This window comes from Odocoileus virginianus, chromosome 5 (genome assembly GCF_023699985.2).
Source record: "Odocoileus virginianus isolate 20LAN1187 ecotype Illinois chromosome 5, Ovbor_1.2, whole genome shotgun sequence".
NCBI lineage: Eukaryota > Metazoa > Chordata > Mammalia > Artiodactyla > Cervidae > Odocoileus > Odocoileus virginianus.
Genome location: NC_069678.1, coordinates 81,417,993 through 81,433,633, shown reverse-complemented (window position 1 = coordinate 81,433,633; position 15,641 = coordinate 81,417,993). Strand labels below are relative to the sequence as shown.

Genomic DNA, 15,641 nt, shown 5'->3' with positions numbered 1-15,641 from the left:
CTGATTCAAATGCATTCTTTCTAATAGCTAAGTAATATTCCATTGTGTATATGTACCATGGCTTTCTTATCCATTCGTCTGCCGATGGACATCTAGGTTGCTTCCATGTCCTGGCTATTGCAAACAATGCTGTGATGAACATTGGGGTACACGTGTCTCTTTCAATTCTGGTTCCCTTGGTATGTATGCCCAGCAGTGGGATTGCTGGGTCATATGGCAGTTCTATTTCCAGTTTTTTCAGGAATCTCCACACTGTTCTCCATAGTGGCTGTACTAGTTTGCATTCCCACCAACAGTGTTAAGAGGGTTCCCTTTTCTCTGCACCCTCTCCAGCATTTATCGTTTGTAGACTTTTTGATAGCAGCCATTCTGACCAGCGTGAGATGGTACCTCATTGTGATTTTGATTTGCATTTCTCGGATAATGAGTGATGTTTAGTATCTTTTCATGTGTTTGTTAGCCATCTGTATATCTTCTTTGGAGAAATGTCTGTTTAGTTCTTTGGCCCAGTTTTTTGATTGGGTCATTTATTTTTTCTGGTATTGAGCTACATGAGCTGCCTGTGTATTTTTTAGATTAATCCTTTGTCAGTTGCTTCATTTGCTATTATTTTCTCCCATTCTGAAAGCTGTCTTTTCATCTTGCTTATAGTTTCCTTTGTTGTGCAAAAGCTTTTAAGTTTAACTAGGTCCCATTTATTTATTTTTGCTTTTATTTCCATTGCTCTGGGGGGTGGGTCATAGAGGATCCTGCTGTGATTTATGTCAGAGAGTGTTTGCCTATGTTTTCCTCTAGGAGTTTTATAGTTTCTGGTCTTACATTTAGATCTTTAATCCATTTTGAGTTTATTTTTGTGTATGGTGTTAGAAAGTGTTCTAGTTTCATTCTTTTACAGGTGGTTGACCAGTTTTCCCAGCACCACTTGTTAAAGAGATTGTCTTTTCTCCACTGTATATTCTTGCCTCCTTGGTCAAAGATAAGGTGTCCATAGGTGCATGGATTTATCTCTGGGCTTTCTATTTTGTTCCATTGATCTATATTTCTGTCTTTGTGCCAGTACCATGCTGTCTTGATGACTGTAGCTTTGTAGTATAGTCTGAAGTCAGGCAGGTTGATTCCTCCAGTTCCATTCTTCTTTCTCAAGCTTGCTTTGGCTATTCGCCACTCCAGTATTCTTGTCTGGAGAATTCCATGGACAGGGGAGTTTGGCAGGCTACAGTCCATGGGGTTGCAAAGAGTTGGACACAACTGAGCAACTAACACTTTGGAAAAAGTTAAGACATGGTTCGTATGCTTTCAGGATTACCTATTTCCTTTTTTGTTTACATTTTATTTTATTTCTGTACAAATTAAAGATGCACTGAAAAATAAACCAATAAAAAGAAATGAGAGGTCCAGAGCAGGGGCATTCCAGGATGGGAGCAGGCAAGCCTGGTCATGATCAAGCATAGCCCTTGTCCTGTCCCAGCCAGTCTGAGTTGGAAGATAAGTGTCAGCCACTCTGTCGATATCAAAGCCCAAGTGATGTCCCAGTAGGAGAGTCAGCTCCAGCCACTTCTGCCAACTCCTCAAGAACTCCCAGCTTAGAGAAGCAGTGTTTCCAGTGGGAGTTCAGAGTGGGACATGGGCTGGCTCTGTGAGGAACTGCAAGTTGACGATCAGGCTCCCTACAGAACTATTTGGTGTTGGGGTCTCTCCAGATGGAAAGAAGGATGGCACCTCTCCCAGGTCTTAATTTATTTTGCAAGTCAGTTACCAGGCTTAGTCATCTCTGACAATGTGCCTCTATCCATTGGGTGATCACCAATCATTGCAGGAGACAAAAAGAATAATGAAAGCAGAGCGAGAAAGCTAATTGACCATCCTAAGTAACTGACATTGCAGCTGACTTCTAGACCCAAAAGAAGACTGACCATTTTTCTCTTCACCGCCTATGGTCTATACCCCAGCTCCAGTGCATGTGTATGTTTTATCCCTAACATAGGAAGTTGTTGCTAACAGTAAGCTAAATTAGCAGCCCCTCCTCCTGTACTAATTCTGGGATCCCCACTTCTTCCTGCCTGGCCTTTCTTCTTAGAGGACAGTCCAAAAGGCCACATAAAATTGCCAGAGTCTTGGTACTTCCAAATGCCCCAACAATGAATCATACAAAGTAAACTCAGAAACTACATTCATTAGCACAGAATTAGCAGGAAAAAGAAGGTACAGTGAGGGGATAGGGGCATCAGTAGGACATGATAGAGTGGTAGAATTCTTAATCTCAGAAAGAAAGTGCCTCCTTAACCCCTCCCTCCCAGCAAAGAGACTGAGGTCAGCGTACAAGACTTACAAGATATCCAACTGTACTTATTTCTCTGCTCTCCTAGGGTTCTATCTGCAAGCTGACCTAGGATTCTGTTCTGTTTGCTCACTTGCTCTAGGTCAGTAGCTGCAGAACTTCCTTATGCATATAACAGAGTAAGTCCATACAAGGTGCCCTCCAGCTCAGGCTCTTATGTCCCATCAGGATGAGCTTGAACAGCATCTCCATCTTGCCCTCCTGTTTCTCCAAGATAAACCTCAAGCACTGCAATCTCTATGCCCTTAAACCATCAATGAGGTCTCATACTTTCATGTACAGTGTATTGTGCTGAACTGGCAGAACACTCAAGCCACTGATGATCTGACTGAAGGAGATGCTGAAAAGGCTCTGGACAACTGAGGGTTACCTATTTCTATAAATAAGTTATAAATGGTATTCATGAAGAAAAATCTGACAGTAATCTGTTCATCCATGCGTGTATGCCCTGAGTGCTGTATTGCACAGTCATCATTTTTTATAAAGAATGATGACAGGTTTAACCTTTAAATGACCACTTATCTATCAAAAAAGTTCCACATGTATTAAAAATATTAAATAATCAATCATGCAAACTGAATCAGCTAAACTGAAATAATGCTTATCTAATAAAATAGACGTGGTGATATCTAATTTAAGCTATATTCAACATATAAAAGTTTAAAATTCACATAAAATTATGTTATGCAACAAGAAACAAGCAGGAGAGGCTGTTATGAGTTGAAATGTGTTCTCTCAAGATTGACAGGCTTCCCCAATGGCTCAGAAGGTAAAGAATTTGCAGTACAGGGGAAGCAGGAGATGCAGGTTCTATTCCTGGGTTGGGAAGATTCCCTGGAGGGGGAAATGGCAACCCACTCCAGTATTCTTGCCTGCAAAATTCCATGGACAGAGGAGCCTGGTGAGCTACAGTCCACAGGGCTGCAAAAGAGTTGGACACAACTGAGCAACTGAGCAAGACTGATATGTTGAAGTCCTAACCTCCAGCACCTCAGAATGTGACCTTATTTGGAAATAGGGTCATTGCACATGCAAATAGTTAAACGGAGGTCATACTGGAGCAGGGTAGGCCCCTAACCCAGTATGCCTGCTGTCCTTCTAAAATGGTCATGTGAAAATACAGACACATAGGAAGAATGCCATGTGACAAAAAGACTGGAGTTATGCAGTTGTATGTCAAGGAATGTCAAAGACTCCTAGCAAACCACCAGGAGCTAGGAAGAGGCAGGAAGGATTTCCTCACTAGTTTCAGAGGGAGCATGACTCTGCTGATAGATACCTTGATTTCAGACTTCTCTCCTCCAGAACTATGAGACAGTAAATTTCTGTTGTTTTAAGCCACCCAATTTATGGAAGTTTGTTACAGTAGCCACAGGAAACTAATACAGCATTTTCAGTATCTCTCTTGTATGTTAACTTACTAATATTAATGTCTCTATTTTTTAAATTATTTTCTAAAATAACAGTAATTTTTACTTCTTGGAGAATAGTTCTATACATTTTAACATGTATACGGATAGGTAGATAGATACATATGTATATCCATATAACCATCAACTCTAAGATACTGTTAATGTCTTGATTTTTAACAGCTGTTATTGAAACAAGTGCAATGAAACTGTCTCACACAGGCTTAAGTAAATTTCTAGTCCTTTCACTTCAAAATTTAGACTTTGTATTCACACTTCAGTAATATATTTTTAATTCCTAAAATAAAAATAAACTTTAAAAGTCTACTACCTTTAGCTTATTCATTATCTTTAAAGCTCTATCATTGAGAAGGCTGTCTTCCATAAGAATTCATCTAAAGTTTTGGAGAAAAACTGATACATCACCATTCTTCACACTAAACAGTCAATCAACATAAAAGATACACACTGTTGCAACACTCCTACCACTTACTGCTATCAGCTTATTATACCCACAAGTATGGAGTTTTCCCTTTATCTTCTAGCACCACACATTATAAAAATTCATCTCTCTCTCTCTCTCTTAACTGAGAAGTCTGTTTTAAACTTCTAAACATTCACTATTCAACAGACTTTTTTTATTGCAGTGTAATTTACAATGTTATGTTAGTTTCAAGTGTAAAGCAAAGCAATTCAGTTACATACACACATATATATATTCTTCTTCAAATTCTTTTCCATTATAGGTTATTACAAGATATTGAGTATAGTTCCCCTGTGCTATACAGAAGATACTCATTGTTTGCCTATTTTATTTGTAGTAGTCTATACAGGTTAACCCCAAATTTCTAATTTATCTCGCCCCCAACGCCCACTATCCCCTTTGGTAACCATGTTTGTTTTCTATGTCAGTGACTCTATTTCCATTTTGGAAATAATTCATTTGTATCACTTTTCAGATTCCACATATAAGTTATATGATATCTGTCTTTGACTAACTTCATTTAGTGTGATAATCTCTAGGTCCATCCACGTTGCTGCAAATTACATTATTTCATACTTTTTATGGCTGAGTAATATTCCATTGAATATATGTACCACATCTTCTTAATTTATTCATCTTTCACTAGGCATTTAGGTTGCTCCCATGTCTTGGCAATTGTAAACAGTGCTGCTATGAACTTTGATGCCCAGGAGTAAGACTGCTGGATCATATAATAGATCTATTTTTAGTTTTTTAAGCAACCTCCATACTCTTCTCCACAGAGGCTGAAGCAATTTACATTTCCACCAACAGAGTAAGAGGGTCCATTTCTCTTCACAGCCTCTATAGCACTTATTGTTTATAGATTTTTTGATGATGGCCATTCTGACTGGTATAAGGTGCTATTTCATGGTTATTTTGATCTGCATTTCTCTAATAATTAGCAATACTGAGCATCTTTTCATGTGCCTGTTGGCCATCTTCATGTCTTCTTTGGAGAAATGTTTATTTAGGTCTTCTGCCTATTTTTTTTTATTAGACCATTTGCTTTTTTCATATTAAACCATAGGAGCTGTTTGTATATTTTGGAAATTAAAAAACACTTGAATATTAAGATATGTGTGTAAGGTACTGTGGTGGAGGAGGAAGGAGAAAATTCATTGCTTAAGAAAGAAAAAGAGCAAGTGATTTTAAAACCTGTTAAGTTTCTATTCTAAAAAATGTTACCACTTATCCCTTAAAGGTATGCAGCTGCTTTCCCTGCTGGAATATCTCACATATAAATTAAGTCATTTTTCCCCATGTAGAAATTTTATTATGATTTTATATCTATTCTAACTTACAGTGCTATACAGCTTTTTAGGTGAGGCTATCTTTTGTTCCTCTAAATAACATAGATTAAAAATAAATTACCTGTAGAAACCAACACCAGCAATACTTATTACTGCTGCACTTCACAAAAGCTGTACCACAGAAAAATCACACAGATGTTTATTGATAATATATACATGCTCATAATTATAAACTTAACTACTTAATGTGTAAGCTATGAAAAACTTCCTGAAATGGATCTTTTTATTATTACTGACTTTGTAATTTCATTTCTTTCACATAAAGTAGTACTTAGGATTGTGGCTGTAGTCTTGAAGACTATCCACACACAAATTATGCATTTATTAGAAAATGTGTAGGCTAAAACTATGGGGCTCAACTGTCAGAATCTATGATAATTTCTGGATAAACATTTGTAATTAAGATAAACCAACACTGAAGGACCCTATAAGACTTTATCCAATTTTTGAACATCTAAGTATTCAAATAAATATAATATTTCTGCATACAAGAGAAAAACTATCAATGCTTCTTTTCCATCAATCAAGTCAGATTTCCCTGAGAAGACACAATCCTCCTTTAAGTTCTACCAGACAGAGACATGAATTTAAAATATGATGATGGGTCAACATCTTAAAATTATTAGTAAATTATAGTTGTACCATTCTTATACCATCTGCAGATTCCTGAGTAAGTATTTTCCCAAGGTTTATACTACCACTATTTCCATGGGCTCCTTACACAGGTTAAAATGCAGATGCTTAAAACATCTGAATTCTATTACCTTCATAATACTGAGACAACAGAAAAGTCTATTCACAGAGCTTCAAACTTACAGATGTCCATGAAAAGACTAATTTATAATTTTCCCCTTTAAAAGGAGCAATACCTCTGATTCAGTGCTGTCTTGTAAAAGAAATGTATCCTTTGAGCATAACAAGCTACAGTCCTCCCATTTCTTTATATCAAGCTGGGAAACTTTTAGTTCTAATTCAAAATCAGATGTTTTCTACAGAGGATCTGTGTTTTAACCAGTCCATGACTTCCCATTACCAGATTCCATGTGGAAAGTAATCAGAAGTCACTGAATATAAATACTCTTTGTACAGTCTTTGTTGTTTAATTTCTTTCAATTTTTTTCTTTTATGTTGTGTTTTATTTTTAAATTTACTTAATAATAATATTTAAAATACTTCATGTTTACCTTGTTTAAATCCCTTTATGAATCTTTTCTTTAAAAGAATGTTTAAAAGAAATACCCTAATTTCCCTCACTTCCTAAAGCATCGGCCTTCAGTAACTTTCCAATTCTGAAGTTTTAACTATGGCTTGGATGTAGTAAGGAAATAAATAAGAATTTTTAATAGTAGCACTGAGTAATTACATTGAGGGTTTTTTTAGGTAGTTTTATTTATTTATTGTTTTTGGCTGTGCTGGACACTCCTTGCTGCTCAGGTTCTTCTCCAGCTGTGGTGAGCAAGGGCTACTCGCTACTTGCGGAGCATGAACCTCTCATCGCAACGGCATCTCTTGCTGAGAGCACAGGCTCTAGGACACACGGGCTCAGTAGCTGCGGCTCCCAGGCTCTAGAGCACAGGCTCAGTAGTTATGGCACATGCGCTTAGTTGCTCCAAGGCATGTGGTATCTTCCAGGATCAGGGACCGAACCCATGTCTCCTGCACTGGCAGGCAGATTCTTTCCCACTGATCCACCAGCGAAGCTCCTATATTGAATTTGAAGTGAAATTATAAAGTGAAGAACATGATTACTGTCTTGCTATATACAAATCATTTTTTTGCTTATCTCCTGGTAATACTTTTATAAGACCTATCATCTAGATCATCACATTCTCACATTTTAGGTTTAAGAGGTGAGGAATGGTTCTCTAACTTAACATACTAAACGATGGTTTAGGACTTCCCTGGTGGTCCAGTGGTTAAAACTCTGTGCTCCCAACACAGGGCACACGTGTCTGATCTCTGGTGGGGGAAAATAAGGCATGATGCAGCCAAAAAAATTAACAGTGGTTCATGCCAAGATACAAAACTCAGAATGATAAAGAATGGAATAGTCTTCTCTTTCACCCTCACTAGCATAAATTAAAATAAAAAAAATAAAGATTACACAACTCATGTTTCTCAAACAGCATTACTTAAAAATGATTAATTCATTATCCTACCTTCATCTATGAAATCCAATGTAAGAATCAGAAAATATGCTTAAATATATTCTTTCTCCAGTCCCTAAAACTATCATACAAGAGCTCATCATCCTAAGAAGCATGCCAACTCTCATACCATAGAAGAAAAAGATCTGATTTAAACACGACCTGGATCACTCACAACATCTGATTTCATTTAGAACTTGACATTATAGTCACTTTCAAAATATATACTTCTTTAAAACTCTTCTCTCTCAACTGCCCCTTCAAAGTATGAAAATTCTTTCAAATACAGTATCTCTTACTATAAAATGACTAAATTGAAACTTTTCAATTCAAAATATTTAAACAAGAAACTTAAAAATTGATATAAACTCATAAAAAGAATATGACCTGCAGATGAATAAAGAAATGCCTATATTCATTTTCATGTTTTCAGAATTAAAGCTGCACACCTTAATTACCTGTTATTCAATTTGTTATTACAGATATGTACAGAAACACACAAAGGAATATCCTCAAATAAACAAAACTTTCTCAATCTACTGTTTCTGTATTCTGACACAGGATAAACTTAGATAAATTTACATTTCACATTTGCAAAACAAATTGTGGTATATGTTGCTTTAAAAAGAAACAGGATTCAGTGATTCTCAATAATCAAAAGTAGGTTGCTTTATATGAAACACCACAATGTGCTACTCTTCAAATGAAAAAAAAAAAAAAAATTCAAATATGTCAAGTTTTACCTGGGGAGAAGAGAGCTAGATGTTTGGGCTTCCTGTTTATGTGTGTTCCTGGGTCTGTTTAATTCTAAAAACAGCCTCTCTCCAACTCCTTTCAAAAATCAATATTTTTTCAGTAAATATGAGCATATACTGTATAATAAAAGGCATAAAGATAATGTGTACTTCCAGAGTGCTACAATAGTCCAAATAGAAAAAAAAAAAATCAGTGTTTAAATTTCCCCACATAGCAAGTCAATGTTAAACAATGTCATTTTTTCCCCTTTCTCCCTATCCATTCCACAAATCAGGACTACTGAATTTGTATATTTAATAAGATGAACAAGCTGACTAGAAGCTCTGGAGCAATAAAAGAAAAAGAAATCCTTTTCATTTCCCCACAAACAAAAAGATAAAACAAAAGCAAATATGAAGACTTGTTAATTTGAAAAACCTAACGTGACCAGCTTTTGATTTACCCCAGTCTGACAAGGAAGATAGACCCCACCCCCACTCCAGATTGTGCCTTTTTTTTTTTTTCCTTGGGTGGGGGTGTGGAGAAGAAGCTGTCACATTTCCATCTTCGGGTATTGTTAAGTCCACAGCCTAGATTCCCAAGTATTACTGGTCCAGGGAAAAAAAACATTAAAGCAGATAATTAAAACTGTCTGAAATGCACAGTATTTTGCTGAGGCTTTTTTCCCATTTTTAAAGTTAATTATACTCAGCTTCAATCTGCAAAGACTAGATTGCCTTTGACAGCCTGTCCCTCAAACGTTCCCTGTAAGACCGCTTGCTCCAGATTCACTAACAGTTCGCTTCTCTCTAAACTTAAATTAGAAAAACGCATTCAGAAATGATTACGTCCAGAAAGCCATACTTCCCCATCCTTTTTGCTTTGGCGTGGGGTGCAGAACGAAGAATAAAAAAGAGATCTATTCGCTCTTCAAACAAAAAGAAATGGGGGTAGTGGGGGAAAGAGCAGCAGTGGACCTGACGAAATGTTGAGAAAAGTTTTTTATGTGACTAGTTTGTCCTTTGGCAGAGGATAGGGAGTTGGGCAAAAAGCCGGGGTCCTGGCTCAGGGCTTGTGCAAAGAGAAGGCACCTGCGGAAGAGGAGGCCGGGGACCGGAGAGAAGCCGAGCGAGCACCTACCGACTTGCAGCACATTCTCCACGGAGCCGCTGTCCAGCAGACGGATGCCCCGGCGGAACGGGAGCCCCTCGCCGCCTACGCCGCCGACCACTCCAGCCCCAGAGCCCAGTCCGGGGGACGCCCCCGCCACGGCGGCCCCGGGGGCGGAGCCGGCCGGAGCGGCGGCCCCGGGGGGTGGCGGCGGCCCCTCCTCGGCCGGCGAAGCCCCCGCGGCGCCGCCAGCCGCGCCGGCGCCAGGGCCGCCGCGGTACTGGAAGCTGGAGTACATGCAGATCTCCCGCTCATTCCGCGGGAAGGACCAGTAGACGATGCGGCGCTGCACGGGCTCCGGGATCCGCTCAAAGCGCTCCTCCACCCGTTCGTACGCCCACTTTTCTGCTACCGTCTTGGCGGCGCAGTCCAGCAAGGACTCGGGCTGCAGGTGGGGGCGGGCCCCCGGGGGTAGGCAGCTGCCGCCGACGCCCTCCACCCCGCCGCCGGCCGCCCCGGGCGAACCGCGAGGGTGGTGAGCCTGCGGACTGGGCCACGAGCACAGGCGCTTGGCCGGAGAGACCGGCGACGGCGAGAGCAGTTCCTCTCGCTCACCTCCTTCCGCCATTGCTGGGGACTGACTGACTGACTGAGGCGGCGGCGGCGGCACCGGCTGCGGCGGAGACCCCGGCCACGGCCACGCGCCCCGCGCAAGCGCCCAGCTGCGGCACCGGGGGGGCGGGGCGAGCAAACCCGCGAGCCGGCCGGCCCGAGTGGGGAGCCTGGGCCGGTCCGGTGCGCGCGCCGCGAGGGCCGGCAGGGGCGGCCAGAGGACGAGCGGGAGGCGGCGCGCGCTGTTCGGGCCGCCGCGAGCGCGAGGAGGAACGGGAGCGAGCGCGGGCTGGCGGCGCGCACCAGGCGCAGACGGCCCAGAACGCGCACCGAGCGCTCGCGCCGGGCCGACTTCCACCTAGGGGACACCCAGGGACGAGGAGCTCCCGGCACCCTCGCCAGCCCGCGCGCCTCCGACCCACCTGCAGCCTGGAGGGAAAGGAGTGGACTGTGCGGCCAAGTGCAACGGCCCGGAGCGAGTATTGCGCGAAGCCGCAAGCAAAGTACTAGGCTTGCGGGGCGGAGAAAGAGAACTCAAAATCAAGAGTCCTCTGGTAGATGGACCAGACGGGCGACGGCCACAGAGGAGCGAATGATCTGGCAGAAAGACGCTAGGAGGACGCTAGGGGGAAAAATCAGAAAGTTCCATTGCTGAAAACTCGCCTCACACCACAGCAGTGTAGAATAGTCAGCGGTCCCCTCCAGAGCCAGGCAAAGTCGCGCCAGCCCCTGACTGGACAATGGGGCGCCAAGATCTCACCGCCACGGCAGTTACAGCCTCCGTGGGTTTTGAAGGGTTTTAGAACCTTGCATCCTAGGGAACAAAACACTTTCGTGCGGTTTTTAGTACAATTCTCTAATCACCTGAGTCCAGTCTCAATTAGGGCTTTATATTTTACTCACTTGGCTCAGTCTTCTGCACATTCATATTAATTATAATAAGTAACACACATATTTTTATATATTTGTGTAATCGTCCGTCAAGTCAAAGCTATCGTTTTTCTAGTAGTCATGTATGGGTGTGAGAGTTGGACTATAAAGAAAGCTGAGCGCCGAAGAATTGATGCTTTTGAACTGTGGTGTTGAAGGAGACTCTTGAGAGTCCCTTGGACTGCAAGGAGATCCAACCAGTCCATCCTGAAGGAACTCAGTCCTGAATATTCACTGGAAGGACTGATGCTAAAGCTGAAACTCCAATACTTTGGCCACCTGGAGAGATCTGCCTCATTTGAAAAGACCCTGGTGCTGGGAAAGATTGAAGGCAGGAGGGAAGGGGATGACAGAGGATGAGATGGTTGGATGGCATCACCAACTGGATGGACATGAGTTTGAGTAAGCTCAGGGAGTTGGTGATGGACAGGGAAGCCTGGCGTGCTGTAGTCCATGGGGTCGCAAAGAGTCGGACATGACTGAGCCACTGAACTGAACTGTGATGTCCAACTGCCTGTGCCCTCCATGAGAGCAAAGATCATGCCTGTTTTCTTCTTGATAATTTATACTCTGACACAGCAACTTTGCCACTAACTCCTCCATAAACAATATTGAGTTGTAAGTGACGGTATGTTGGTCAGTCAAGAAAACTTATTTCAGGTTGCAGACAAATTAATCTCTAAAACATTAAAATGTTCCAAAAACTGTACTGAGAGTTCCTTTAATTGTGTTCTCCCTCCAAAATGAAGGAGTTCTAGAGTGTAGTATAAAATAAGGATTAGAAAAGAGTAAATGACTGGAGATGGACAGGGGCCAAAGTAGTTTGATTTTGCTATAATCTCAGAATTTAAAGGGGCTTCCCTTGTGGCTCAGCTGGTAAAGATTCTGCCTGCAATGCAGGAGATCTGGGTTTGATCCCCGGGTTGAGAAGATCCGCTGGAGAAGGGGAAGGCTACCCAGTCCTTCTGGTCTAGAGAATTCCATGGACTGTTTAGTCCATGGGGTTGCAAAGAGTCAGACACAACTGAGTGATTTTCACTTCACTTCAGAACTTAGAAAGTATAGCTATAGAATTACAGAATTACAGTGTAAATCACACTTGCTACTTGTATGATGCTAATCATATTATTTGTAAAAGGGAGGTAGTAATGATAAATAATAACCTACACATAAAATTTACTAGAAGTAATTCAAATCTAGTGTTTATTCGGTGTAGTAGATAACATGTTTATATCTGTAAGTGGATTTATATCTGCAAATATCTAAATGAATTATTGTGAAGTAGCATAAACCCTTGTTGTTTAGTCACTAAATCACGTCCGACTCTTTGCCACCCCAAGGACTATAGCCTGCCAGGCTCCTTTGTCCATGAGATTTCCCAGACAAGAATACTGAAGTGGATTGCCATTTCCTTCTCCAGGGATAGAACCCAAGCCTCCTGCATTAGCAGGGGGATTCTTTACTGTTGAGCTACCGTGGACGCCAGCATAATCCCTTGCTGTGCTGTGCTGTGCTTGGTTGCTCAGTCGTGTCCGACTCTTTGTGACTCCAGGGACTGTAGCCCCCCAGGCTTCTCTGTCCATGGGAATTCTCAGGCAAGAATACTAGAGTGGGGTGCCATGCCATCCTCCTCCAGGGGATCTTCCCAACCCAGGGATCAAATCCAAGTCTCCCACATTGCAGGCAGATTCTTTACCAGCTGAGCCACCAGGGAAGCCCAGCATAATCCCTCAATCCCCTAAAATCTGGTACCACAATTACAGACTTTCATGACACCCATTCTTTTCCTTCCTAGAACTTATCAGAGTTTATTTTGAGGGTGAGTATTCCTTTAATGCCTTTCTCCCTAACTAGATTATGAGCTAATGTAACAGCAGAAAATATTTCTATGTAAAGGCCTATCTCTAACACTCATTGTAATGCTACATATATTATTGTTGTTGATCAATCGATAAAGTTGCATAAGACTCTGCGACCCCATCGACTACAGCACACCAGGCTACCCTGTCCTTCACTATCTCCTGGAGTTTGCTCAAATTCATGTCCATTAAGTCAGAGATGCTAGCTAATCATCTCATCCTCTGCCGATCCCTTCACCTTTTGCCTTCAGTCTTTCCTGCATCAGGCTCTTTTCCAGTGAGTTGGCTCTTTGCATCAAGTGGCCAAAGTATTGGAGTTTCAGCATCAGTATCAGTCCTGCCAATGAAAATTCAGGGTTGATATCCTTTAGGATTGACTGGTTTGATTTCCTTGCAGTCCAAGGGATTCTCAAGAGTCTTCTTCAGCATGCTGCTCAAAAAAAAAAAAATTTGCTTTCTGAATCAATGAATATGTTTGAGTAAATATCTGATTTACTCAACAGCTGGAAAATATGGTTAATAGAGGTTGGGACGTAAGAAGACATGTTACTTAAACATTTGTTAAGAGTCAAGTTTGTTTCTTACAAGTTTGATTTAACTAGGTGTTTTTCCTTACCTGGAGGACATCAAAATTTATAGAAAAGTACAAAGAATAGCATATCTATACCCATATATTCACCACTCAGAATTAATAATTATTACTTAATATAGCAGAAATCCACTTTAACTGCCTCCATATAGCATCCCTGGGAGCAAGTACAACTTGAGTTTTGGGGTCCATTTTTAAATTATGTGTGTGTGCATATGTAACATTGTTTTGTGTATATTTCATTTAATTAAATGGTATCACAGCTGCCTACTATCACATTGGTAACTTTCTTCTTCTATTGCATACTGTTTAATTACCAATTAAATTTTGTAATATGTAATTGAATTTGTAAATATTTAGATGATGGGTAAATAGATGGGTAAAAATTTAGATGATGATGTTTTTGTTTTCCAATTTTTTCTTAGCTCTCTGTGTACTTTTTAAACCTTCTATATAAATCTTATAATCTACTCTGTTTCCAAAATTCCTTCAGGAATTCTTCTTGGAATTACATTAAATTTATAGATTAATTTGGGGTCAACTATAACTGTTTTCATAAATATAATGTATGCTTGCATTTATATGAGTGTTCCTTGCCAATTTTTTTAAAAGCACTATTTTATTATTACTCTTAAATTTATCTTGTGACCCTAGTGATTGATAGATCTTTTCCAAAATATCATTAAACAAGAAACAATCTCATCTCTGCCAGCTTAAGATCAAGTTAGTGAGATACGATAAAAACATGGGCAAAGTTAACTAACAGTAAAAGACTGTAATGATACAAAAAAAGTAATAGCTTCAGAAGATTGTCAGGTGATTTGAAGAAGCACTGATTATTTTGGGAATCAGAAGAAATATCGGTTTGGGTAAAACTTGTGAGAGGGTGCTCTATTGTAGTCTTATTTCATCTAGGTCTTGGAGAATGAATAGGATTCAAATATGCCCCAAAGCTTAGGTAAGGAATTTCAATTATTTTGAATAACTTCAGCAAAAGCCCAAAAGCTGAAAAGTACAGAACATTCATGAAACAGTTAAAAATAAATGTTTGTATATAAAAATGGGAAATAAAGATTAAAAATACCTTTTAAAGCCAAATTATGGGTAATATTAAATGCCAGGTTAAGGAATATGAAGTTAAGTATATAGTATGGGCAATGGGGAACCAAGATAGTGAAGGTTGTTAGACATCTATATAGCATGATAGCACTGAATGTAACCTATGTTTTTCACATCTCTTCCCTCATTAGTATGCTTTGTGTGGTAGTCACTCAGTCATGTCCAACTCTTTTCAATCTCATGGACTGTAGCCCACCAGGTCCTCTGTCCATGGAATTCTCCAGGTGAGAATACTGGAGTGGGTAGCCATTTCCTTCCCCAGGGGATCTTCCCGACCCAGGGATCAGCCCCAGGTCTCCTGCATTGTCGGCGGATTCTTTACCATCTGAGCCGTGAGGGGAGCCCCAGTGTGCATTGTACTTAGCACATAATAGACCCTCAATAAATGTTCCATGAATGAATGAATCGTCTGGCTGTGATGTGGTGAATCTATTCAAAGGGGAAAAAAAGAGAGAAACCTTTTAGGTACCTATTCCAATAATCTGGTCATGAATTGTAGTGGCCTCAATTCAGATGACAGTAGGAAAAGAGAAATTTCTCTGAATAAACTGCTTCTGCCCTATTGTTTCTAAAAAATAACGATATAATGACATTGTACCTTAGAGTAGCAGGGTGACTTTTTTTTCCTGATAGCTCATGAAGCTACATTTTGTGTTTTCTGATATATTTGCCATTTTTAAACAAATACAAATAAATAAGCTACTATTTGTGAGGAGGTGCATCAGTGGTAAACAATCAGCCTGCCAATGCAGGAGACATGGGTTCAATCCCTGGGTCAAGATTTCCCTGGAGAAGGAAATGGCTGCCCACTCCAGTATTCTTGCCTGGGAAAGCCTATGGACAAAGGAGCCTGATGGGCTACAGTCCATGGGGTCACAAAAGAGTCGGACATGCTTAGCAATTAAACAACAACCAATAGTGAAGGATACTAGGTTGCTTAAGATAGCCTGGACATTA

At 40.7% G+C, this 15,641-nt stretch overlaps 1 protein-coding gene across 1 annotated transcript in view; it reads right to left on the bottom strand.

Annotated features, from left to right (window-relative positions):
• ZSWIM5 (zinc finger SWIM-type containing 5) overlaps positions 1-11,550 on the bottom strand; it is a 166,921-nt gene extending 155,371 nt beyond the window's left edge. The window contains exon 1 of the mRNA XM_020897427.2: positions 9,606-11,550. Within this exon, the coding sequence (XP_020753086.2) occupies positions 9,606-10,203 (598 nt within the window). The 5' untranslated portion in view covers positions 10,204-11,550. The remainder of the gene's footprint in view (positions 1-9,605) is intronic.
• Between the last annotated feature and the right edge of the window lie 4,091 nt (positions 11,551-15,641).